This window comes from Neodiprion virginianus, chromosome 2, assembly GCF_021901495.1.
Source record: "Neodiprion virginianus isolate iyNeoVirg1 chromosome 2, iyNeoVirg1.1, whole genome shotgun sequence".
NCBI lineage: Eukaryota > Metazoa > Arthropoda > Insecta > Hymenoptera > Diprionidae > Neodiprion > Neodiprion virginianus.
Genome location: NC_060878.1, coordinates 36,287,561 through 36,313,641, shown reverse-complemented (window position 1 = coordinate 36,313,641; position 26,081 = coordinate 36,287,561). Strand labels below are relative to the sequence as shown.

The 26,081-nt window shown below is 43.3% G+C and overlaps 2 protein-coding genes and 1 long non-coding RNA gene across 6 annotated transcripts in view; 2 read left to right on the top strand and 1 right to left on the bottom strand.

Moving 5' to 3' along the window:
* Positions 1–26,081, top strand: part of LOC124297028 (glutamate receptor 1) — a 161,407-nt gene that overhangs the window by 117,801 nt on the left and 17,525 nt on the right. For both annotated transcript variants that reach the window (XM_046747592.1, XM_046747593.1), the window contains exons 3-6: positions 762–889; positions 1,005–1,134; positions 22,693–22,825; positions 24,104–24,224. In XM_046747592.1, the coding sequence (XP_046603548.1) occupies positions 762–889; positions 1,005–1,134; positions 22,693–22,825; positions 24,104–24,224 (512 nt within the window). The remainder of the gene's footprint in view (positions 1–761; positions 890–1,004; positions 1,135–22,692; positions 22,826–24,103; positions 24,225–26,081) is intronic.
* LOC124297033 (uncharacterized) overlaps positions 1–26,081 on the bottom strand; it is a 158,929-nt gene that overhangs the window by 120,562 nt on the left and 12,286 nt on the right. Inside the window, exon 3 of the long non-coding RNA XR_006906509.1 lies at positions 721–881. This is a non-coding gene — a long non-coding RNA (uncharacterized LOC124297033). The remainder of the gene's footprint in view (positions 1–720; positions 882–26,081) is intronic.
* On the top strand, positions 6,453–9,593 carry LOC124297031 (facilitated trehalose transporter Tret1-2 homolog). 3 transcript variants are annotated; one of them, XM_046747604.1, is made up of 4 exons: positions 6,457–7,139; positions 7,348–8,522; positions 8,814–9,024; positions 9,153–9,593. In XM_046747604.1, the coding sequence occupies exons 1-3, from the start codon at positions 7,094–7,096 to the stop codon at positions 9,006–9,008; spliced, it is 1,416 nt and encodes a 471-aa protein (XP_046603560.1). In that variant the 5' UTR covers positions 6,457–7,093; the 3' UTR covers positions 9,009–9,024; positions 9,153–9,593. The 3 variants fall into 3 exon arrangements, with proteins under 3 accessions (XP_046603561.1, XP_046603560.1, XP_046603559.1); XM_046747605.1 differs by lacking the exon at positions 8,814–9,024 and having other exon boundaries at positions 6,453–7,139; XM_046747603.1 differs by having other exon boundaries at positions 8,814–9,593.

Below are 26,081 nucleotides of genomic sequence, written 5' to 3'. Positions count from 1 at the left end.
CTTGGGGCCTTCGCCCGACATCGATGGAGTTAGAGTTCCTAACGAAATCCCAGGGATTGCAGATTCCTCCGTCGAGACAAGTTGGACATAGCCACTGTGCTCTCTTGTGCTAGCCGTAGAACGTCTCGGTAGTAACGCAATATACTCCCTTTCGGTCATCTGTGCTACCATCTAGGTATGCTATCTCAATCTTCCTCGAATAAAGATCCATCAATAATTGCCCCCACATAATTGCGATTAGATATAGTTGAACAGAATCGCTACGCGAGGTAAACAAAATGATTAGAGGCTGATCCTGGCGTGAGTTTAGCGAGTAAAATTGAACAATTGGAATCAATTCTTACTAAGACACCACCTCGGATTTCTCTCTAATCAATATGCCGAACTTAAAATACTTTATATACAGTATACCATGTTGTTCCGATTGATTGTTTTCCGTCAAAGCTTTGTTTTACATTCTTTAACTTTGTTTCTTACCCTCATGTTGAACGAACAAAGCATGGATATCTTTGATCAAATTATATCGATAGCCCCCTACCGGGGCTGCCGCATAGCGATATTAACACTCGAATAAATAAATGTCAAATCAGCGTCAATAATTTACCTACTTATTGAAATCGGCTTGCGTGAACATCTGAGTAACACGTGCCGGTAAACACTTGAAATATTACATGTGTAGTTACAATTAGATACTAATGGCACTCAAATTTGTAAACTCACCGGTTTGTCATTGCAATGCGTTTTTCTTCACCTAATTCCAGTATGCAACCAGTTCAGCAGAGGCGTCTATTCCATGCTGGGCGCCGTCAGTCCGGACTCGTTCGACACTCTCCACTCGTACAGCAATACGTTTCAGATGCCGTTCGTCACGCCTTGGTTCCCTGAAAAGGTAAACTTTCTTACTGCTTCTTACACGACTTTCAATCGCGAAATCAAAGTACATGTCACGTTAATCAGACAGCGTATACAATGTGTTTTGTTTAAAATTGCGTGACTGATTTCAGGTGCTGACACCGTCGTCGGGATTTTTGGATTACGCGATAAGCATGCGGCCGGATTATCATCGGGCCATAATCGACACGGTGCGGTACTACGGCTGGAAGAAAATCATCTATCTTTACGACTCCCATGACGGTAAGTGCGGTCTGCTTCTATGCATCTTTCATTCTCTTCAAGCTTGTGCAGGAGTTGGTTTGAAGGCGGTCTTTTGTATCCTTCTGGTCTCCCGGGTGCCCTTTGCTGCAGCGTAGCCGGGAATGCGTATAACCTCACTGACTCTGTAGAACCAAGAGCAAAGTACTTCTTTAAGTCTGCGTCTCACCGTGAAAGTGGTGGGGCGTACAACTTATCGTGTGCGTCGATCGCTTTCGGATCTGCAAGTAGTCTCCATGAGTTGTCTGTATTTATTTCAATTTTCGTACGAGGTCACAGCTAGAGTGACTATCTATAAGCGTTTCACTGCGTTTAACGCAGTATCCATAAGTACTTGGAGGCATTCCTCACACCTACAAGGCTTCGCGATTCAAAGGATCGAGGCCATGCGTACCGAGTTAAACGCCTCAGTTCGCGATTAGATATACAAAGTTCTGTACGGTATTTTTTCTACGTCATTTTCTTTTTATTAAATAAACCACACGCGCAAATGTAAAATCAAGAAATTGTGAGCTCAAGGCTGTTAAGAAATGTGCCTGGAAGCCGCTCAGTGGGTCGTTGAATGTACCATGCGGCGAGTTCTGCAGCACTGGCATCTTTCAACAGCCGTGTACAGGAATTACCCCATAAAGATAGCCGTAGTGCTCCCAAGGGGATCGACGTCCCCGTATGTGTACAATGTGCATTGTAAATACACGCTAGCTATAGGCGCGGTAAATATGAGAACCACTAAGACTTTAGCGTGTGGATTTGTTACGACTACATAGTCGTTCAAACAGCAATTTTACAGGGTGTTGCTTTCAACACTCTTGCAAAAATAAACGGGCCAAGACAATGTCGCGCTGACGGTGACAATGAATTCACGAAATTATAGTATATTACAAGGTAATTGGGGTAATTTTCCTCGCCAATTTTCTCGTTCTCGAATCGAAAGGAAAGGTCTGCGATAATGATGGATACGCGCGATTGTGCAGGAATATGAATTACCTTATCGACTAAAGGTGACGCTCAAGTTGGTAGGAATTGGAGACCGAGAAGAACGAGGTTCGTGTATAATAAATTAACTTGTCCGATCAAATCTCTGGTTTCCACTCGACTCGGCCTCACGTATTTCTCCCTGTCGCATCTGACTTTCCGCTAGACCGAACAAATCAGTCATATAAAACGTCCAGATCCGATCGTCTCACTCATTGACTTTGCGTCTCATTTCCTACGATCGCATGGGAAACACCCACGTTATTATCGGATGCAAACAACGATCGATCTTCGTTTCGTCGACGTGTCGATCATTAGCGCGTTAATTGCATTACGTACCTGAGATTTTTATCCGGCATAAATATTCCTCAAATATCGTTAGTTTCCTAGCTGATTCCGAGAGATTTTACTGCTCGTTACAGTTTGCTAACAAAAAATTACAAATTACACGGTTCTTTGACGGAATAGCAAGTATCGAGAATACATCGAACATCCAAATACTCCGAACCGTTCTTGGGAAATTAAATGTACAAAGAACAATCTGATATTTATACGTATGGACTTTTAATAAATATATTTACCATCGATACTTTTGTAACAGAAACGTTCCGATAATTGGAGTTTTCAATTGATAAATCGGTTTTATTAACCGTGAAGCTATAACGAAGTGATTCGAAATTTTTATCAGATCACGCAAATGTGCAGACGTATTTTATCTTTGCTAAACTTACGATCGGGTATCATGATATATCTACTACGTGATAGCATGCTGCGGAAATTTGACCATCCGGAGGCTTATTCGTTCTCTGACGTAGATGATCCGCTAGAATCACTCAACGGCATCAATTGATCCTAACTCTGAGCTCTAATTGGCTTTTAAACGATGTATATATTTTCAAATACGAAGCATAAATCTGCAATTATCTAATCTCTTAAGTCTCGAAAAGGGAATACCTAAATTCTAAGTGATATTGATAACCTTAAAGATATTGTATCCAAATGTTCGCGTTGTCGTAATGCACAATGTTCGCAAGGGATGTCAACGGATATCTCATAATTCGTTGAATGTCAGTAAATCGTTGTATTATATTTGCTAATTAGGCTAGCTTAATTGTGTCACGTATAAATTCTGGAAACGTAAACATTACAATTATGTTAGCACTCGTTCTGATAGCGTCAGGGATGCTGCTGGTTACAGTTGTATATTCTGAATTTCTGACAAAGATGGATATACCCCGCGAACGACTTTAATATCTTGAAATGTCTACACGATAAATTTTCGGTTATACGTAGATCACAATTTTACTGAATGGTCATACATCACGCGTGCTTACCCAGAAGGTGAATGATTTCAACATAGCTGCTCAAGCTTTGACGGTGATTTTTTTTTCTGGTAAAGAAAAATATTCTCACGTTTTCGTGGTACTTCGGCAGAGGATCTGATCAAAAGACTACAGAAACCAAGGCGTGTCTAGTCAGGTTCAAAGCTGATTACAGACAAACGATCAACGTCGAGACGTTTTTAACACTCGTACAATTTTAGCGGGCGACATCACGGGCATAAATTATACGGGGAAATTCTCGCAGAAGACGAGTTTTATCATTGCGTGGCCGCATTGTCTTTTCGGTTAAATGAAAACTTAATCTCGCTGGCACAGGCCCCCCTCCCCCTCCCGCGACAAACTCTGATCAAAGCATAAAACTAACTTCAAAGCTACTTGTAGACCGTGAGATGGAAAGAAATATCGTGCCCTCGAAATTTCCTCGAATTTCGACAAATGTATAATTAGAATGGTGCTTTCCCGATACTACCGGTACACACCAGCTGTGCATGTCGATGTCTTCATATGCATTGTATCGATGATTGAAAATGAATACGAATATAGTATTGCTCGCCCATCTTCAATGTGAGGTCAAGAAAGATTCTTCGAGTGTAAAGTCGATGTCGGCTTATCCAACCAACGACACAACCAATGATGAATAAAAATATATTACAGTGATTTGGTTGCGATTTCTGAGAACAAGGCACCGCCGCCCTTGAAAGCTCCATTCAAAACTTAAACACCGAAACGCAGCGTCTGCCGCAAAGTGGACACACGAACGGTAACTCGATTAACGTGACATACTCCGCTCCTGAAACGGCGCTCGATGAAACATACGAGGATTCTCGCGTGCCAGGGCTGCGTGGCGTAAAGCAACCCAGCCCGATACGACGGGGAAGCGAAACACCGGTACAGTGCTCCGATATGGTTAAATTCCACCATCGAGAGCGGCACCTGAGCGGGTGACCGCACGAGATAACCGAATTTGAGGGGCATCAATTTTTAGCGAGGGTGAAAAATATTCAAATAGGATCTGCAGCCGCACGTGCAAAGCTCAATTCGCGCCTAGAATATTCCGTGCGCTTTCTTCCATTGATAAAGATAACACGGTGTGATAATCTCAACGATCAAAGAATCTCGTTTTCATCAGTCAAGAGCACGTTCTATGACGCTTTAATCCAGAAATCAGAGTCTGAACTGGAGTTGAGCAACGAGGTATTGAGATATCGGATAACGCTGACGATTGCGATATCTGTGTCGCGCAGATTGCGTAGAGAGGCAGCTGTATAACGTATCAGCTGAGAATTGTATTCCCTTGCAACCCGAGACCGGTTGGTTGCAACACTGTGAGATATGACGTCGGAGATCTAGTTAGTATCTAGTTGCCCGGAGAGGCGTTAGTTATCCGTACCTACGAGGTCAGGGGTTATACAATTTAGGGCAGACTGTGCACCGCAAAGCGCTTGCATACCTGCGTTCCCACCTGCAGCTATTCTCCGACGACTGAACCCCCGCCCCCACCACCAACAACGATTTTGGCACACATTGTGCATTGGGAGCAGCTGGCGAATACGCGGAGCCGTAAAGTTCACTGTGAGTCGGGTTCGCTACGTGTAAATTCCCATTGTTAGCGAGAGGATCACCCACGCGATGTGCGATAAACGGAAAACGGAGGATTGTGAGCAAAACGTTGACAAAATGACGGTTCGTCCAACTATGACCTGCGGACAAAGTCGAGGAAGTTGGCACCTTGCGAATATCGCGGAAGAGATCCGGTGCTCGCCCTGGTGTTAAATGAACTCTACACGTGCCACGGGGGCTGAAAATTTATTGGAATTACGTTCATCATCTTCACCGCACACTCGAGGGTTATGGAGTGAAATCGTTTTTTCAGGCTCATCCATTCTCTCGACAAGGATTGATTAAGGCTGGAAAACTTCCTACGAGCATGTATTTTTACACGAAACTCTATTTCACTATCGAGGATGAAGTAAAATTCGATCATGAAATTTCACCATTGTTGCTACTCTGCGAGTCGACAGGAGAAAGCGTTGATCACGTTGCAGAAAGGTCAATTTTAGTACAATGTGTTCTTCAATCAGCTAGCCAACAAGCAAATATAAACAGTGGAAATCTTAATCGCTGTGAGATAAATTGAACCGATACGCACTTGACGCAATATATCTCTAAAACGCATCACTCGTTTATCTTACGTGTAGCAGATGTCAACGTGATACCCGTTAGGTAGTATTTACAAATCAATATTAGTTCACGAGTACTTTAAACTCCAAGTACAATTCTATTCAACAAAGACGTAGGGGCCCGGAAATTTTTAGTGTGAAAAAAGGCCATGAATGTTTATCAGCCGCGATATCGTCGCCAAAACACTTGATGCGAATTGATAGGGACAATTTTGAATGAATAGGACCAACATCAGTGAAAATTTATCAAGGACAAAGCCAAACGTACGCGCACTTTGTCATCACACGATGTCAATCACGCTACTTTCTATGCTGAGTGAAGATTGCAGATCGTCGAATAAGATTTACCCATGTGAGATTTGATCGGAAAATTTTACGAAATGATTTCTGACACCTTGAAAAATGTCAGAAATTTGACTCGAGACGATGTCCAATGTATTCACGCTGCATGTCGAGGAATTTAATATTTCGATCGACAATATTTCGCTGAGGCTAATTACTGCTGATAGTACGTAACTTATAAATATCAACAAAATCCCAGCAAATTCTAATTTTGTATTTTACCCCGAAAAATGACTTTGGAGTCCATAATTATATCGCGATTGTCATAATTCTACGTTTGCGACAATTCTCGAGTTACGAGCAAATATTTCAGCAGCATGAAAAACGTGATAGTTAGTAAGCCTGGTGCACTCGTTCGTTGTTTTCAAGTTCCCCGTCGATCGATAAATTTAACTAGGTTGGATTGGGATATTCAGATACTATGTCTAAGCTCATCGAAGACAGCGATCATCAGCTATGGACGCGTTCTTAATATCACCGTTACTATTGGCGATATAATGAATGTAATCGCTACTTCAACGATAAGAATTAGTAATTGTGATCAATCAACAATATCGACTTGTCTATACCGACGCTGATTGATTGAAATGAAGTAGATAGCTCCCGGAAAGACAGATTACCACGCACCATGGCGTGCGTTAGTCGCTAAAACGTCATTCCAAGGTTAGCGATGTGAGCGTCTTCAGTTTATTTGGAAAGAGGATTTAATAACAGTGATTCAAACATTTGTGATCCATTAATTGATCTACAGCGGTTCGCTCAGCACCGCCTTATTACTGGTAGTCTTTTAGTGCAATATTCCCGTTACCTTTGTGATTTCAAATTCATGCATCTCATCGGATTATTACTGACATTGTTAAATCACGATTGCTATTTAATCAGTAATCAGTTAACCAGTTCGCCGATACAATCACCAGGTTTACTTTGCATCTGACGATATGAGTACTTCAAGGCAATCCAATTCAGTCTAAAATTCTGTCTCCATCAGTCAGGGTTGAGTTCCACCTTGATATAAGCATTAATTCGTACAACGCTTCGGAAGGTATTCCATAGATTTCCAACCTTATTATTACTGTGCCCAAGTTCGGAGGTCCCGGAGCCATGAACAGTAGTTTTGTGTTTCGTCAGATGTTAATCGCAATAACATGTAAGTATGACATTCTTCGTCGTATTTCCTGCACTTGTTCACACTTCGATAAATCCCTGTTTGTTATTCAATTTATCGTGGACAAATTCACAAGTATCTGCAATGATCTTGGAAACTTGGCATATCACAGAGAACGAAAAATAAGTCGCATTTTACGGTTGCGGGCAGAAGAAAAAAAATCGATAACAACTACTCACGTTTGTGACAGGTACACTTGTTATGTTTGACAATGGTTTCCAAGACGGATGGGCGACACCGTCCATTCCGGAACTCGAATCCGAAGACTCGAATATATCGGTGACCGGCGGTCAAATATCATGGATCATAGCATTTCTGCATGTCGGCATAGCAGTCGGACCTTTCGTCGCGTTCTATTTGATGGAAAAAATCGGGAGAAAATGGACGCTGGTCTGCTCAGCAGTGCCGAAAATTTTGGCGTGGATTTTGATAGCCTTTGCACCGAATTATTGGGTACTCTACTTAGCCAGATTCTTAGCTGGTATTGGTTCCGGTATAACGCTGACAGTGACGCCAATTTACATCGGTGAAGTTGCCGACAAGAAAATGAGAGGACCGATGAGCACGACGATTGCCGTAATGATAAATGTGGGGACCTTGGTTGTCTATGCGATTGGTCTCTACGTATCTCGAATGACACTGGCTCTGACTTGCCTCTCAGTGCCGATTATATTTCTCCTGACATTCATATGGATGCCTGAGTCACCGATGTATCTCGTGAAAAACAAAAGGATCACCGACGCAGAGATGGTGTTGAAATGGTCACTCGTCAAGGAAAACGTCGAGGACGAACTCGAGGAAATAAAACGTTACGTTTACAGAGACGACGATACGAAGCAACAAAGCATTTGGAAAAATGCGGGTGAAATCGTATCGAGGCGAGGTAACAGAAAAGCTCTAAGGATCACCCTCATCTGCTTCAGCGGTCTCATGCTCTCTGGAAACGTGCCGGTCCTTTCGTACCAGGCGGAGATATTCAAACGAGCGCATCTCAGCATCTCGACGAACTTCAGCGTGATCGGTGCCGGTCTGAGCTTAGTCGTAGCAGGATGGGTCTGCGTTTCCATCGTCAAGTTCACCGGCAAACGCACTCTGCTACTGATATCAGCTCCGTTCACCGCCTTCTTCTTGGCAGCGATCGCTCTGTACTTCACCCTCGAAGAGTACGGGGCTGAGGTTGACTCTGTCAACTGGATTCCGCTGGTCTGTATGGTGGGATATGTTGTATTCTACGCCCTCGGACTAGACTCAATGGCATACGCTTATCAGGGAGAAGTATTTCCCGACAACGTCAAGGCTCTATCGGCGATGATATGCTCGCTCTTCTACGCCATTTTGGGCGTCGTTACTGTCCAGCTGTTCCAGGTTAGTAGTACCTTTATCATTTTTTCACGTTTATCAACTGGGTTTACATTCGTCGTCTGAAATTGCTGTTACGTTATCCTGGTCACGTCCGAAGGCATGATTTGAGGACGCTAACCCAGAAATCTAATAATTAGCGGATAAGCGATTTAAAGTGATGTTATTTTCATGTCAAAGTTATTCGTTTGAAATGTACAAGAGAACGTATATCAGATAATTAGTCAAATCTGCCAGCACTCTTCGAACTTATGTGCTCCGGTGTTTACGACCTTCGTCTTTCTCTCCCACTTATAGATTCTTTGGGACAATTACGACATAGAGGTCCCCCTATGGGTCTTCGCTGGTTTCACGACAATCATGTGGGCGATCATCTATGTAATCGTTCCTGAGACCGAAGGAAAGAGTCTCGAAGTTATACAACGGGAACTGCACGAGGAGAAGACAACCAAGCAAATTATCTCACGTGCTTCAAGCTTAATATTCACGTGATGCTTTCAGATCCTAGGTGCATCAAATTTGAGTTGTTTGGTTACACATGCATTAAGCCCATAGATATCGAATGTCGCAGCCATGGCTTCGCAGAACCTTCGAAACTCGTGGACATCGAGTTTAGATATCTATCATTTATTGCAGAACGCGTCATCAGCGGCAAAGTGCAGTTAACTTTTTTCCCCAACGGCCTTCAGAAGATGAAGAAACCTGTATATTTTCACGTGAAACCATAAGGCTTGAGAACATTTCATCAGGAAAATGGTAACGGGGAGCACGCGTGAACCATTCCGAAGGCTATCCCATAAAATAGTAGAGATGCTATCGCCATTGGTATCCTACAGTTGAATTCTTTTTTCTAGTTTGCTATTCTAAGTACGTGTATGTCGACTCTATTTATTTTGTCTTTTGTCACCGTACGTTTTATTAAGTGACACCGATTCCAGTAACGCAACTTTATTCTCACTCGTGAACGATCAGACGGTGACGAATGAAAAATGAGCAGAAAGAAATTGCTGAGAAAAGCGTTTGCGGAGCTTCAGATAAGACCATCTAGTTATATTATTTATCCCTACGAATAGAATAAAGAAAATGTATACACAAAAATTCCACCCGCGTTTTCGCGTCGTATTTTTTTTTCCACACTCCGTATCCTTTCACATCCCGTCTCGTTTCTTAGATGCGTTCAAGGTGATGCCGTTTTCCAAACTTCGACGTAACGCCAGACCGCGTTCATCCAATCCTACTATGCTATACCAGGCTGTCCATAAACCTTTGGGTAACAACGTTGTTTTCAACAGTTTCCTGCACTCGGTAGATGATGAGTGGAAAGAAGGGGTGTGCGCTAGAATTGGAGGAGGTGTGTCAGGTCAGACTGGTTTCTGGTACTTGAACGCACATTTTTTTCTACCCATGGTGTAAGAATTAGGTTGATGAGATCAAGACAAAGTACAGGCATACCAAAGGGTAAGCGTTCTGCTTTCCTTTACTTGAAAAATGCATTACATAACTTTGTGATGCTGGTCCGATAGAAGTAAATTCTCGACTTGAGAGAGCAAACGTTAGAAATGAAATAAACGCCGAATATAGCTGATATAGCGGGGTATGATAACTCAAATTGCGTTTTCAAATACTGGAACATGTGCTGGCGACATATATCAGCTATACACGAGACCTCACAACTAGACTTGAATGAACTGTTTTTTCAACCGTTCAAACAGCGCGCCGTTATCCTCACGCCTGAATTAATTTACATTCGGTAAATTTCACGAGCCAGGGTAAAATTTCGTGAGTTGTCAAATACAATTCTCACAGTTTTTCATCGCCCGAGCGTTTTCTGCCACTCTGTATACAACTCAGCATCACGCCCAGAGTAATTGGGAATTCCGAAAAGTCGATCTCACGTCGCTCTACATGTTTGTAGGTGCTAGGTGTGCGTTAGAGTGGTTTGGATTAAACAAAAAAAAATTTCGTTCTTACCCCCAAAGACGTTAGTGTTAGAAGGAAAAAAGATCCTCCCAAAAGATGAGCTCTCTAGCTCAAGTCTAACAAGTCGTTACTTTAATTTTTACTTCCCATTCATTTAATATAGGAAAAATTTCACTTTTCGTTAAAAGTTAAAATACTCTTAAACGATTCAAATTTTCGAAATTTATGCATGGGCCCTTAAAGCTGATTCTTTAAGCTTTCCAAACCTTTCTATCAAAGAATAGTTATCATCAATAAAACGCACATTACAGTCATCTGAAAACTACCAATTTTTACGAGAAAAGAGAAAATAGGTACTTCTCAGATGACAAACATTTGAGGTGGTAGGATCAAAAAACAAAAATTTTTTTTCAACCACCCTAGTGTGCATTTGTTGATATTTACATTGATATGGTTTCGTATCTCAAGTGTTGACGTGATTAGACTTCGAATCTCTTTTCCGCGAATCATGTACCTGCAAATGGATTTAATCAATCTTATCGCGATATCAATATTTCAAAACCCTCGAATCGCGAAAACTCATGTGTTTAACTGACCAGCTGGGACCGGAGGAAAGTAGTCGATCTTCGTTGTACACTCCTCACAAAAAGAAACTTACGTCGACAGATCTGGGCGACACAGCGCTCAAAAGAATGGCCGTAATCCAATCAGGCTTAGTCCATTTGCCTCAGTGGCCATGCGCGATCGAGGGTTGGTTGGGTCCATGTTGGTATGTACCGACTATATGAGAGGCTTACATACCTAAATTTATGTGGCGTAATGTGCAATGACACGGAAGCCAGACTATGGAGAATCCAAATGGAATGTCGAAGGAGCATCGGGATAATCCAAAAGTGTTGACTGGTCTTAGGGTCTCATAGTCACTTCGCGCCACGTCAGAAACTACACCCACGTCGCCAGTAACTCACGATCTTATTAGATAAGTTACCTACCCGGTAAGTGAACGCAGCTCAAGACGATAAGCCGTCGGACGACGAGAGAAAGACCAGAGCCGATGTACTGCAGCATCATTGTTACCATATTACTTGACGCGAGAAGCTTTCAATTCAATTAATTGATCGGCTTTTCATGTACCGAATAGTTAGCTAGAAGTTGCGAACTATCGCTTTTCCGGCGCATGGATCAGTGAGACTCAGCTCAGTCTGGTTTTCGCCCGGTAAGTATGCCTGGTAAATTAATGTTTGCCCCTTAGACCTCGACACCCTCGCCAACCAAGATCCCGGGGCTAAGCCAAACAACCCCGAAGATCGACCACGGTAGAACCACATGATAAATGCCGTGCGAAACAAGAATTTCAATTTGCGGTCGGGCGTGACCGGAGTCGGGAACCACGGACTTCAAGGATGTTTCTCCGGACGCTTTGAAATCTGATAGAATATGTATAATAAATAGTAAAATGAGGATGAAAAACGAAATCCACCTGCAAATAACGTCGCCCTTTCCACTCCCCAACGTACAATAAGCCAGGAGCTATTTAAACATGAATATTGTGAGAGTATCACGACAGAGTCTCTCGTGTGGCTGCAAAAGTTTGAGGTTTTGGGTGACATGTGGATGTTTTGTCTCCGTATGCTCGGTATTTTTTGACCTTAACTGACACGTTATTTCGAAATTAACATAAAAAAGCTCTGTTAATAATGATGAACATTTTCGAGATGAATTGTGAAGGAGTGAAGTGGGCAAGTGATGTTTCAGATTCGCGGCTATTTTTACGTTCACAGATTTTAACCCTCGTTTTTCGGACAGAGAAATAGAGAGCATTATTCTTCCCCTCTCGCGCGGATCAACTCCCCATTAACGAAAGAGCCATTCGCTCGATTGATTAAAACAAACCCTTTGAACGTATGCCGTCGCTTGAGCCCTCGGAAATAACAACAGACCAGTTATATTTCACACGAGAGTTACTCGAATCTACCAATGGCTCTACAATAAAATTACGCCGTCCGTTTTGATCCAAAAAATGCACATTGAACTGTCAAAATTCATGAATGTGAAATATCGTGATGTTTGAAAAACTCACCGGGTAAGTCGAAGCTCCGCTTTAATCAACACTCTCGGAAAGCCTCCTATTTTCTCGGGGCTAAACGACGGGTTGTACGGATTCTCTAAACTTTATTCCCGCAGGGGAAGAGTGGATAGGATATAGGGTTGCTTCCACTTTAATTCAATTCTGCCGAATGTTTTTCACCAACCGTATGAGATTCGCGAGGCCAAATCCACTCCACGTACATGCCGTGAACAGCATTCCTCATTTCGAAGGTAGTCCGTTACGATTACGTGAAATGAGAAAATCTTCCCTTCATTTATATGCTATTAAAACCGAGCAAATTTTTCACGGAAAACATAACTCCACTGACTGAGATCTGAGTGATAGATCGAGACGTCGGTGCGGTGCAGTGACAAATTCACCCACTCTCACGTTTCCCGAATCACTTCGGACACGTGTACAGCACGCGATTTCGTAGGGGTGATTTTTCTTCAAGAACGTGCCGAACATTTCAAGATACGATATTCGTACATACGTCAAAAAAAGCCGCAACACACGCGTTTTACTCGCGCGCAATCAGTCATAACCGATCCGCGGTGGTCGGAATCCTCGACTGGACTTTTTTGAATTCTACCGAACGCACACACGACGGTACGTGACCGTTATTCCATTCGACACGAGGTAGTTTGAACGTTAGACGTTATCCCTCGAGGTCCCGGCCTTGACGAGCTGCCTCTGGAGAATGCAATTAATCCTCACCCAGTTTATCGAGTCTTGGTTCAATCAACAGTTGATGGCTATGCCGTTGAGCAGAATCAGTTCAAGAGCTGAAGAGATCCGAGACATATTCGAATTGATTTCTTGACGCGACTCGGCAGATTAGAAGATCTCCATTAACTCGTCGAATGTTCCGCGCAACGGCGGACGATCCTGGCTTCGGATCGAGGAGCACTCGGTGTCGAAACTTCCGCGACAACTCGCGAGGATCGATCGAGGCGCTTAGGAGCCTCCTTACCGACACTATGAAGCCTTGTTAAACGCTAAACAATACCCGGTTATACTCTAGACGTACTTAGCCAGGTCGATGTTGTCCCTAATTAAATCGCCGCCCTGATTGCCTACAGCCGTTCTGTCATCACGCCGAGATATAATCCGCGCGTATTTACCACCCCAACTTACGATTAGGACCCAGAGTATTTCAATTTCAATTCAATTATCCGATGAACGGGCACAGCGCCGACACGACTCCCGGTCGGCATACTTGCGACATACCATTCCCGCTTCGCTGTACATTCGAAAGGACGAATTCCCCCCACCCCACTGGCAGGAGTTACTGCCGCGTTAATTCTAAGCAGCAAGCTATAGGCCTAGAATATTTTCGTGGCGCGAAATGCGAGGCGTGAAACGTGCGAGGTGCAGAATCCGTCGACTAATTAAAAGGTCGCAGTGCAGATAAGCGACCGCGAACGCACCAGACGGCACGGCGAGACGTTCAACGAAGGTCCCTGAAACCCTCTTGAGACTTGCGAGAGCAGCGTTGCGTTCCTTAATGAACGCCTCTATTATACGTACAACTATGTTCGCCTGCACACGTGACGTGACTGTAAGCTCGTTGCAAGGTCCTTACACGAGACGTCATAACGTTTGACGATAGATACGAGGCCATGTTTTCTCTGGTAAGAGTTACGTAACTGGGTTTTACCCAAAGATCGTCTCGTGCCGATCTGACAATCAATCGAGCATCTGAGAACATTTCCGCTGGCTGTTAATTAACGGTTTGTTATCAACACTTTCAAGTGTTAGGTTTAAGTCGCAGACAAGACATCTTGAATATAGCTGACAGCGTGATTTCTGCACTCAGTTGATTATTTATCCAGCTCCGTTTCGTACACTCGAGCAACGTGTCCAACACGGATGTTCACAGACAGCTGCTCTGTTACTTTCGACGATGACGAACTTAAATCAATCGGGTAATCCAAATTCGCCTGACACTATGGCCGATAATATAAGCCATACGATATTATCGACTGATTAAATATATATCTCACCCGCAACCCTTGACGAAGCTGGGAGAACGCGGTCATCTAATTACTCCAGTGTTACGCTCAAATTGACACATAGCATACGCCAGCACGATGTTGCACCCTCTCTCAGGCTGACCTACATCCGTTCCCTGAGTAGTATATACCTGCAGCAACGACGTCGTACCGTCGAGCACAAGGGTGATTCTGGGCCGTTGTGCCTGGCAGATAGTCTGCGAGACCTCGGAGGGTCATTTCGAGTTTTCAAGAACCGCTAGAACCTGAAAATAATTTTGTCCGTGCCTCAAGACGGTTCGGAACTTCGTAGCTATACGTGCATCGAGGCATTTTGGCGTGACAAACAAACCTGAACAAGAGGGTCCCAGAGCTCGGTGAAATTGCCATTATGTTAAATTGTTGGACAGAAAATACTACCGTCTGCCGGACGACAATTGGAGAAGCCTGGATGGGGAACGGTGAACGAAAGTTCAACGAGCAGACGAGGGTGCTGGAATACTGAAATACGGGTGGACTCGCCTCTCGCGATGTCGAGTGATGGCGCTCTCTTATTGAAAGATCACACCTTGAAACGTTGGCGGATAATAACAGTGTAACAAATGAGCGTACACGCCGGCCATTTGTCTTAAGCGTCCTTTGAAAATCAAATCTCAAATTTCACCCCTTCTCGGACGTTCTGCAGTGAAATTTCGCAATGTTTGATACCCCTGAAAGGGAAGGAAGCTACTTTACGTTAATCACAGGTCAGGCAGAAAACGCGTCGTTTAAATTGATGCGATATAATTTAACACGAGCGCGATCTCTCCGTTTGACGATGATGAGGATGATGCATCTGAATACGATAATCTCCGGAAGCAATCTCGATGCTTTAAAAATGTAATATCGGTCGAGAATACGTACACATCACAAGATGTTTACGACGGGATCCCCGGTGCTTTGAGATATCTCTTGGTATAACCATATATATGTATATATGACAACAGGCTGAAAGGAATGATCGATCTCTGTCTACCGTGAGGTGGGAGGGACCTTGGAGGGAGGTCTGAAGGGGTCTAGTGATAAGGGTGTTCATAACCGGAGAGTAGGGAAGCAGGTGCGTCTTTGCCGTCCTCGGCAGCCGCACGATAGAATCCCCGTGCCTCCGATCCCCGCCCGGTTCTTCTCCGTAATGCGTTCTCCGAGCTTTCCGCGTTTCAGATCCCAACTTCCATGGACAACCAGTTTATCACCGGTTGTCGTCGCTCGTCAGGATCCACCCCGGCGTATTTCATTCCGTTGCAACGCAGCATTCGATACGATGTACAGGATATTAACTGAATGAGAGAGAGAGAGAGAGAGAGAGAGAGAGAGAGAGAGAGGGAGGACAGTAAAATTTTCATTGCGTAGATGGCGAATTTCCCTCCGTAATTCTATGCCAAATTATAATTCGGTAACTTCATAAATCAGCTCTGCGGAAGTTTGCTCGTATATAAGAGTAACTTGGTGAAACGTGATCCTCCCCCCACTCAAACACGGCAGTGAAAAATTTTTGAATTCAAATGCGGTCGACTCCCTTTAATTCACGGAAGATGTTGAATGCTTGCGGGGTGAACGGGGAATGAACGAGGACGGAGGAGCTTTTTATTTGGCAGATATCGTTGACGCTACACCGAGGTATCACGTGATCTTTATTGAAGCGGGGAAAAGAAGACAGATTTCAATCTTTCGTCACGACCGCGACGGGGGAACGCGTATACCGTTGGAGAGAATGAAAAAGTAAAGTAAAAAGAAAAAGTAAAAAGTAAAAAGAAAAAAATCGGCGAGGGTGAGAAATGAGGGGGCGCAAGAAAGTAGGAAATTTCTCAAGTCTTTTGTCTCACCGAGCTAATATCCCGTCTTAGACAGACTGATAAGACTTCCATGAAGGAACGGCTACGAGGAGTCAGAGAATTCCGAATTGCCCGGAGGGAACACCGGGACAGTCGCGCTAATCAGTCCAACCCTCGTCTCTTGTTCTCACCGGCAGCCCCGAGGCTGGGTCACCAAGCAAATAAGGTCAGTTTCGCTTCGCTAAGGTCTAATCCGTAGACCGCGACAAAGCCGGACTGTAACTTTCATTTTTCCTCTACGGTTCCGACTTGTTTCTTTCTCTCTCTTTGCCTTTCACCTTTATTTTCCCCTGTCCGGGGGTTCGATTCATCGGCAACTACACGGCACGGCATTGCGACCGATGTAAAAAGTAAAAGGTGACTTTTCTCAATTTCCCCTTCTTTCACTTATAGAAACCAGCATTTCCGACGCAATCCAATTAAAATCTAATTCACAACTTCAAAGGTCGGCGCCACTCGTAGCGTGGGAATTTGAAAATTCAAGCTAGCTTGTACCTTTCTTCCCCAATATTCAACGTCAAATAGAAAAAAAAAAAAATCAAAAAATGGAAATCCACAGAAGAACGGTTTTTACAAAAACTGACGAGCGTCTCTATCGGTTATATAGAATATTCCACGCTATACTTTTGACGCTCTGTTGCAGATGATTTGAAAAGTCTGACCAGGAACCTTGTAAACAAGCATTAATAATGAACTGCTGGAATCGAATTCACAGTAAAAAGCTCCCGCTTTGCCATTTTTCGATGCGTGTAATGTTGAATATTTTTACGTACCGACGCGTTGGCATGGTTATGGGGTTTCAGGCACTAGACCGAGAAGCCGCAGCCCCCTTCCTACGAGACTCGAACTAAGGGCGGAACAGAGAATTGTTTACAACCCTCGAAACAGAGGGGTGTATATGAACAGGAAGTTATGCAACCGTATTACGCCGAGTTATGTATCAGTCAAGTATGTCGGATATGTTACTCGTAATGGTGCAGTAGATTAGTTGAATAAGATTCGCAAAGACGTCTCGATGCGTAAGAGGTCGCGCGCAGATTGCCCAGTTATCTGATCGCGAGGTAAAATTTTTTCCCGACCCGAATTACAATTTATACACCCTTGAAAATCCGCAGAGTGTAGAGGTACGCTTATAGCTGGCTTAAGAAAGTAATAAGCCAAAGTTCGGTCGATGTCGCGTTACTTTTGAACCTCGAGCTAAATATTCCTAACGATCAAATAAGTGTCCTCAGTGTGGCGCGTGGGTGCAAGGAGATCGGGAGTAACGGTGAAAATGGTCCGCGAGGAGGTCGAAGGGGGGCTGAAAAGGCGGGATCTGAACGTACCGCCGCTCGGGGATGATATACGACCTGAAAATTAATATCAATTTACAACAAAGTTGCGACCATGCCAGAGGCTGGTGCTACAGGCCTGAAGGATGAAGAAGGTTACAGCGGTATAATAATTGGCGAGGCAGGTAGGCTGGTAGGTTGGTAAGAATGTGTCCACCACCTCCGGCGGTGACTTGGAACCTTGAGAATTATTATTTTTTCTTCATGTTCTGATAAACTTGAATGATATTCCGCAAACTCGCACCCTCGAATTAAGTGGAAGTGTAAAAAGAAAAAGAGGGGAAAAAACACTTTTTCACTCGACACAGGCAATTTATCATTTATTACAGAAAAAAAATTCCCCGTCTCACAGGCGTGCGAGTAATAAGCGAAAAGTTTCTTTTTTTTTTTCTGTCGTTCGAAAAATTTGAGGAAAAAACCCACCCTTCATATTGCCACACCTACATCTATTATCTATCAATGGTTTTGCTGTGACGAGCGGCGCAAATGCCATTGCGGGACGAAGGGAAGCACCGGGAAAACGAAAAACGAGCAGTGCCACTAATTAGCACCGCGTTTTGGTGACACGCTCGGACGTAGGAATGTTTGCAGCACGCGGGGCACGAATTAAATGTCACTGAAGTGTAACCACAGACGCATCGACCCTCAACGACACGAGGGGTGATTCACTGACTCTGGATCGCAACACCCCGCCCGCCAGTCTGTATCTACTCCCCGGGAATAGCAGCCTGCCCACTTTTCCCTTCGGGATCATTTTTTCTCTATTTTTCACCTCCCGTTGAAAACTTCCAGCGTCGTTACACTCTCATTGACAAAAGCGGTGACTACATCTCTACGCGGTGTATACGCAGCAGCAGGTACATCGGTGGCAAGTTCTTGAATGAAATCTGTACAAGAGTCGTAATAAAAATTCATGACTTATAATATATTTAATTATTCTTGTTCGAAACAACCGAATTCGGTATCATGGTACGGATGAAAAATCTATTTCCGAACAATTTCACCCTAAGAAGTCATCATTTTTCAAACCCAAGAGACGTTCTTCCTGAATCCACAGTTTTGCTAACTTAATTGATGGTCTGAAATTTCTTCTGGTCATTAATTTTTCCATAAATTACTTACACGCAGATAAATCTCATTTTCGTATGAAATTTTGTCGAACTTCGCTAACGAGATTGATCAGCCAGTAAAAAATGAATTCTAATACCGTTTGCCATTTTGCACTCCTGGTTTTGTTTGTAGTGAGATTTTTTTTACCTCTCCTGTCTGTTTTCCCTTTTTAGTTGGACGATTATTTTGAGCGAGGATCGGCACCCCCTGTATCATACGGGGCATCCCATTACCAGTTCAATATTTCAGGGTTCTGTGTGTACGTGTTGGTATAGTACCGCGGGTAGCCATCTCCGGTAACCTTCCTTTGTCGTAACTCTCGCAGAGTCCCGGGCTCTGCCGGTGTTACCCACCTATATATATATAACGTTATATGTATATATATATATATATATATATATATATATAACGATCGTACCGTAACTTGCACCCTTTTGCAGACCTGTAATAATACTGATATACCACGATAACAACATTAATAATAATGGTAGTAGTAATAATAATAGTAACAGCTGCAAGGGACTAAGAGTGATTGTAAGAATAACTCAAGTTATTAATACACCATCGTACCACCCGTATAAATTCATGTATGATATGAAGACTTGAAATATTTGAATCTTCATTTCATTCTAGTTCTTATATTTTAACAAGATCTAAATGAAGTTTTTCTTATTATCAATACATCATCGGCCCGGTGAACAACGTATCGATCTGGACGATCGATAACAAAGATGATTTTACTGCTGGAAATTGGCTGTACTCGTACGGAAAAGTCAAGAGGTGAATTATACCGATGATTGAACACTCTATCTGGTCATGAAATGAGCATTAACAAGATCGGGCAATCCGTCAGTTTGAAACCGCGCGACAAGCTGTCACCGCAATAGGATGGAATGATTCCGAACGAATGGCATGACTACACCACATATAATGAAAATAACCACGCTTCGGGGCGAAACTCGTCGACTTCGATGACCCTGAATGCGATAATGAAAGAATAAAGAGACAAAAATTGTTCATCGATCAGGAAAGGATGAGGATTCTGGCCACATCCTTAGAAAATTATCCTGTTTCGTCGTCCAACGTAACAGCATCGGTATAATCCCAGGGTTTAGATACTCGCAATTTCCCGATGGGAAAACACAGCCCTGCAGTTGTTTTATTGCCCGGCGTCTTTTACTGCGGTAACTGTTCAGGGCTGGAGGCCATCCGGAAAAGCGGTAGCCTGCAGAAATCCATTTTCCCCATCCACCCGGCAACCCGCCCGACTCGCCGTGTCGCACCCTTCTTATTGTTAATATATAGCGTGACATTATACTTGGAAACAGGCAAATGTAATAGAGTAAAAATTGTGAATTGCGAGTTCTAGGCTTATTGTTGTTTTCGCAAATTCATCCTGAGGTAGCGAGAACCTGGATGGTGATTGCGGGATGTGAAGTGGGGATTACCCGAATAAAGATCTCGGGAAAAGATCGGAGCGTCAAAGAGCGCGGAACGAGAAGTGCTCGGACGAATGCGAACTGAATATTGATAGAAGGAGGACGACTGTCTGTGTGTACGAGTGTGTCTGCATGTATGGGCATAAATACGCGTGGGCGTATAAACCGATGGTGAAAATTTTAGAGAAATTCTTAACTGCGCCGATAGCTCAGAAATTCCGAATAATTCCTCTGAGCATCGCTACGCGTGAGGAGAATATATACCTGCACATTTCGAGCAGTAATAAGCGCTCGGTCGATCGGGTGGTGAACGTAATCAAATAGCGCACGTGCGTCTTTCACCTCTGAGCAGTTTTATTTTCAATTAATACCACCAAGTCAATTTCAATCTTCTATAAGAGGTCGATAACACTGTTTACCATAAATTTCTCGGTGAAGAAATATTTAGTTTGTTTATTACCGCAGTTTGTAATTTTTTAACAAGAATTGATGTGTAATTATTAATAATACGAGACGGTAGAAGCTGCGGTTAAAAAAAAAAAACGAATCCAACGAAACTCGAACCCTTGACGAAATTGCGCTTATAACGTCGAAGTTGGAATTCTCTAAAATTTTAATCATTGTTAATGGATATTATTTAATAATAATCTGTGTATAAAATTCTAGATCTCTACTTCTGCTAACATATGTTGTTCCGGGTAGTTTCTGCCGTCTACTGACCGCGTAAAGCCGATACGGTAGAGTTTCATGGAGCACCATAGATTCTGGGGGGATTGGAAGGCGTTTCTAGATTTGATACTACCAAATGGCGGTTTCAATAAATCAGGCTCGTTCAACACCGTTTAATTAAAGCAGTGTGCCTACGCTTTGCGGTGTAATGGGTCCTCGGCTTTCAGCACGACCCGAATTCCTGCCCACCGTAGGCACTGCGGCTCCCTCGGGCCGAGCATGCGAGGGTTGTACCGGATTTTGATACGTTCCATTTTTGGAAAGTGAAATTGGGCGAGTAAGTCGGGTTGTAGGTTTAAAACATACATATACGTACGAAAGAATAAATACACAGCTGGTAATAATACGTGATTTAAATTACGAAGAGAAACTTTCGATAACGTTTTTCAGATTCCGTACGCGAAGGACACTTTCTGAGAGTAAAAAGAGAATTTTTTTACAAAGAACAGGGGGGTGGTGATTTTTTATCGCGTCGCCCTATTAATCCCGTTTAATACATGACTTGGCCATCGCTCGTTAAAAATGGATTACTGGTTTTTAAGATATAAATTTTCGGGGAAATAACCCCCAGCACTCACCCCGCATATTTCACTTCGGTGAATCGTTGCTTTACGGGCAGACTCGGCCTGAGAAATGGACTCGACAGGGATGATGACTTTGTTTGAATAGGTCACTTTGATGGATTCACGTTTCACGTGTGTTTCGAGTCTATGTCAAACATACCTGAATTCTAAGTTGAACTGGAGCCAGAACTGCGACTGAAAGTGTTACGAGTGAAGGATTTGGAGAATTTTGCTCAAGGAAACTTGCTTCTAGACTTGACAGCGTTGTTGTATCAAAGAGCGAACAAAGTAATAAATCATAAATCGGGGGTTCGGAAGGTGCGAAAGTGTCGAATTATTATTAAAATATCAGATATTAGAGTAACTTGTCACGCTTGCGAAACTTTCACGAGCTACAACCTCGTTCCTCTGTATTGAGTCTCAAAATTTTTATGTAACAAGAGAAGTAAAACGGTATCAAAACCATCCCTTAATCAAACACGACAAAGTACCCTCGGATTCGACGGATCAATAATTGGACGATGGATACATTTACGTAGCTGTACTCGCAGCGTGGATGAAAATACCTTCAACGACCCCATCGGTTTGATTATACAGCTCAGCCTCCGGCTTTCATCCATCAGACTGAAATATTTTTACCGTTTCATTTCCATCAACTCCCACTTCAGTCAGTGTGCTGCTTTTAGTTTTTCCCATAGATAGGCGAGACCATCACCAAGTGATGATCCATTTTCAACCACTCTGCAAACAGAAGCGAAGCAGGGTAAAACCTAACGAACTCGAATCATTTTCTCTTTGAGCATCTGAAATTTGGCAATAATTTTGAATTTCGAATCTGCTCTCTCGAGCCTGGGTGGCCAAGGATGAAAAAGTTCGGCACTGACGAGCGTAATAAAAATTGAAAACCCATTACAAGCATTAACCATTCGCTTTATTTGCGAACGGGGTATTCGCCTGGAATTCGATACGAGTAATTGCCTTCGCAATTTGCCTTTCCCGAATCGTAAAATGCGAAAATAGACAGATTGAATCAATAGCGTCACGCCAACTCTCGGAAGAGAGTACAATAATAATAAACCTAGTCCATCATTATAATTGAACTTACGAGCAATATTCGATCCTTCTTTCAGGTCTCCTGAGACTGCAACAAATATACCAAGGATTGAGGCCAGGCAACGATTCTTTCCAAGTAGAAACGGTAAAGAGGATACAGAACATGTCAGAGGCGATCGATTTCCTTCGAAGTCTTGAGGAATTGAGTAGGTAAGTGAAGCACTGATTGCCAAATTGGAATGAGAATACGTTGAGAAAATTATAATGCTAAATATATTTTTTTTCAACACAGTAAAAAACAAAACAACTTAAAAAATTCCGTTCGGATTGCGAAACGCTTTGAGATTCAGGATTCGGGTGTAAGGTTATCAAAATACGTACAGACGTATTTTATCTTGTTACAGAGACCTCGCACTTCGTCCTCCCCCAGATTCACCAATTTTTTTTTATCAACTCCGCAGCACTTTCGAAACATCCATTGCTAGAAATGAAATTCGCGAAGGTGCAGCGATAGGTACATCAGTTTAAAAGTACTCACAGACGATATTTCTCACTCTCAAATCGAACCTCAATTACTCTTCCCGAAGTATCGAGAATCTCGCGTCGTATGAGAACTTTTTCTACTTTCAATCTTACAAAGACTCTCGGGGAGTAAACACAATCAATAACCGCGCGGCGGTTATTGGCTCGACTTCTCTGAAAATAATAAATCCCTCCCAGCTAGCGGAAAATGATATCTATAAGTCTCCCGACTCCGGAGTGCTCGGATGTGCAAACCTCATTCGCGAGGAGCAACGTCCCCCGAAATATCTGAATTTCGCAAGTTGGATCGCAGGAGGCGGTGGACGCGCTGCGGTATTTCAGTTTCTCGAGAATTTCAACCGCATCTGTCACGGTCCGGTACACCGGCACTTCCATGGGGGCTGCTGCCCCGGGGCTGGTCGGCTAATAACGTATATCTCTCGGACAGTGCGGCACAGGCTGGTTTATTACAGTTTAGAATACGTACCGCGGAGCGGGCGGGCGAACTCGTAGATGACCACGATCGTCCCGCAGTCCCCGAGTTCTGGTCCACCCTTGTTCTCTTGTCACCTTACGCCCCGCGTTGCTCACTGCAAAGTAGACTCCGCTCCGAACCGCAGGATCCTCCAGAGACAAGTTTCTTGCGGTTTTCGAGCTTCGCGAAACCCAGAACGCGCGGCGAGGTTTGCGCCCGAGGCTTTCCTTCTCGGTAGGTACACGTATATATTATATGTTGTACATCCATCCATCTGCGCATAAAACGCGACTACACGCCGGGTACACGTCAAATTTCGGCCAAATTACACAGAGAAAATCTAGTCCCAGGAGTATTGCGGAACGAGATGAACGGAGGTAGCGTCGTCTGACAGTCGCGATTAGCCTTTGCGGTACGGATCGCAGGAATAGCGTGAAGAAAGAAACGATGTCGCTTGTTAATTGGGTTTTTTTTTTTATTTTTAATTTCAGATGGAGCAACAAATACGTGGTCCTTGATTGCCCGACCGATATGGCGAAGGACATCGTGGTCAGCCACGTCAGAGACGTAGCCTTGGGAAAGAGGACGTATCACTATCTCCTGAGCGGATTGGTGAGCACTTGCCACGGCTAACGTACCAAAAGCCTTCGTGCATATTGGCGCGACACCTCGAATTCAGAAACGTGCAACACTTTGAGAACGGCAGCGGGATCCCGTAAATTACTAGAAACCACAGAGGACTCGGCGACGTTTCGAACAAATTTAATATACAGGCGATTACGTACTAAGATTACGGAATTTTAATTACACGCAATTCATGGATCGTGAAGGTTCTCGTTCTCGGTCAGATTCTTTAATTGCGCATACCGACTCGAGAATTTCGAAAGTCGCTCGAGCGATTCTGGCCGAGGATTCACGGAACGTAAAATACGTCGCTGTACCGCCGTGGGCTTGGCATCGCGACTAATTATCGAATTTATGCAATATTTACCTTGCACGCGATTCAGAGCGCCGGCTTTACCTCCGGTTATTCAGCGCGAATTGCAGCGTGCATACATCGCGTATCCTAATTCAACCAGGCAACCACTGGGACGTAAATGCCCCCGAAGTGTGTCAGTTACTCGGTGTTAATATTGACAGACCGTTAAAACATTAAACATTTTAAGGAAATGAAATCTGTCAACAGCACCAGGCGAATGCAAACATAATTATAAAAGATTTCCCTCTTGCCTTCGAGTTCTCGTTTCACTTCTCATCCACGTTTTCATCCTTGCTCGATCTCTCCCTCTTTTTCACCTGCCCCGTGCACCCGCCATCCACCTCCGTTCGCCTTCGTCCTCGCGCACCGGGAAAATCGTCGATCCGACAACGCTGGTGTGCGGGGAAAAATATTTACCGTTCCAGTATCAGCCTGCGCTGAAAATGCTGACGTAAATCAAACTGACCAGCCACTAGAGCGCAGCGTTTGCACTTTGCACGATCGGGAACTTGATAGGAATCAAGCACGGATGTGTACGAATAACGAAGTAAAGAAGAAAGAAGAAAAATAAGAATGAACGGAAGAAAGTTGGCATGAGTAAACCTGGGGATTTCTTTCCAAAGTTGATCAATAACTCAACCGCCGTACTTGTCTTATTTTGCAAAGTTTGATTAATACAACGATATACCAGAGTCAATTTTGGCAGACATTGCTTAATATCCGATTTGCTGGAAAATAAATAAAAACGGTGCTAATAAATACCGCGCATATTATTCTGAATACTTGTGCAACGTTTTGCAATATAAATTTCACCGCAAGATTGCTCTCTCAGCCAGATTGCGATGTATAAATAATAAAATGCTAATACGGCGCAGGATTTCATTGCCTAAAATAACATTTTATTCACGTTTATTTTGTGATGGTCATTCGCACACAGAACGGAATGGCACTTAAGGGTCGGACCGGTACCGTTCAATTTTCGAAAGCAGGGAGAATACAAATCCCATCAGGTTGTAAAACAATTGTACAAAAAACTGAACGAACGATCATTATTCAACGAAATGACTCAGTTATGCCAAATTTACAAGTTGATCGTTGGGATCTTGATTAGTCTATCGGAAAGAATACGACGATAGATAAAATCTTCATGTTTTTTCACTCAGGAGCGATTTTCTCTTGACCCTTTTAGTCACAGTATTAAGTACCACCTACTTTATATCCATTTTTTTGTATATTTACAGAACTTTTCAACATATTTTTTTGCGGTTCTTTGCTATTTCTGATATTATACTAATTGGTGTTCAATACTTGAGAGTAATTATTGCGATACAATGTAAATTATTATTGTTAGAAACAAATTGATTGAAAAAACTCGTCAAAATTGAAGGCATAATTCATTTCCGAGAAAGTTACCCCTCTACACGTACACATGTTTTAAATAAATTACATGTTTTTAGGGTCACGAATTACGATTCTGAAATCGGATTTTA

Bases quoted from the DNA above. Each gene is read 5' to 3' on its own strand.
- LOC124297031 (XM_046747604.1), top strand. From the start codon at position 7,094: ATGAACAGTAGTTTTGTGTTTCGTCAGATGTTAATCGCAATAACAT. The intron at 7,140-7,347 runs GTAAGTATGACA...CGTTTGTGACAG, and splicing joins GATGTTAATCGCAATAACAT to GTACACTTGTTATGTTTGAC. The intron at 8,523-8,813 runs GTTAGTAGTACC...TCCCACTTATAG, and splicing joins TTACTGTCCAGCTGTTCCAG to ATTCTTTGGGACAATTACGA.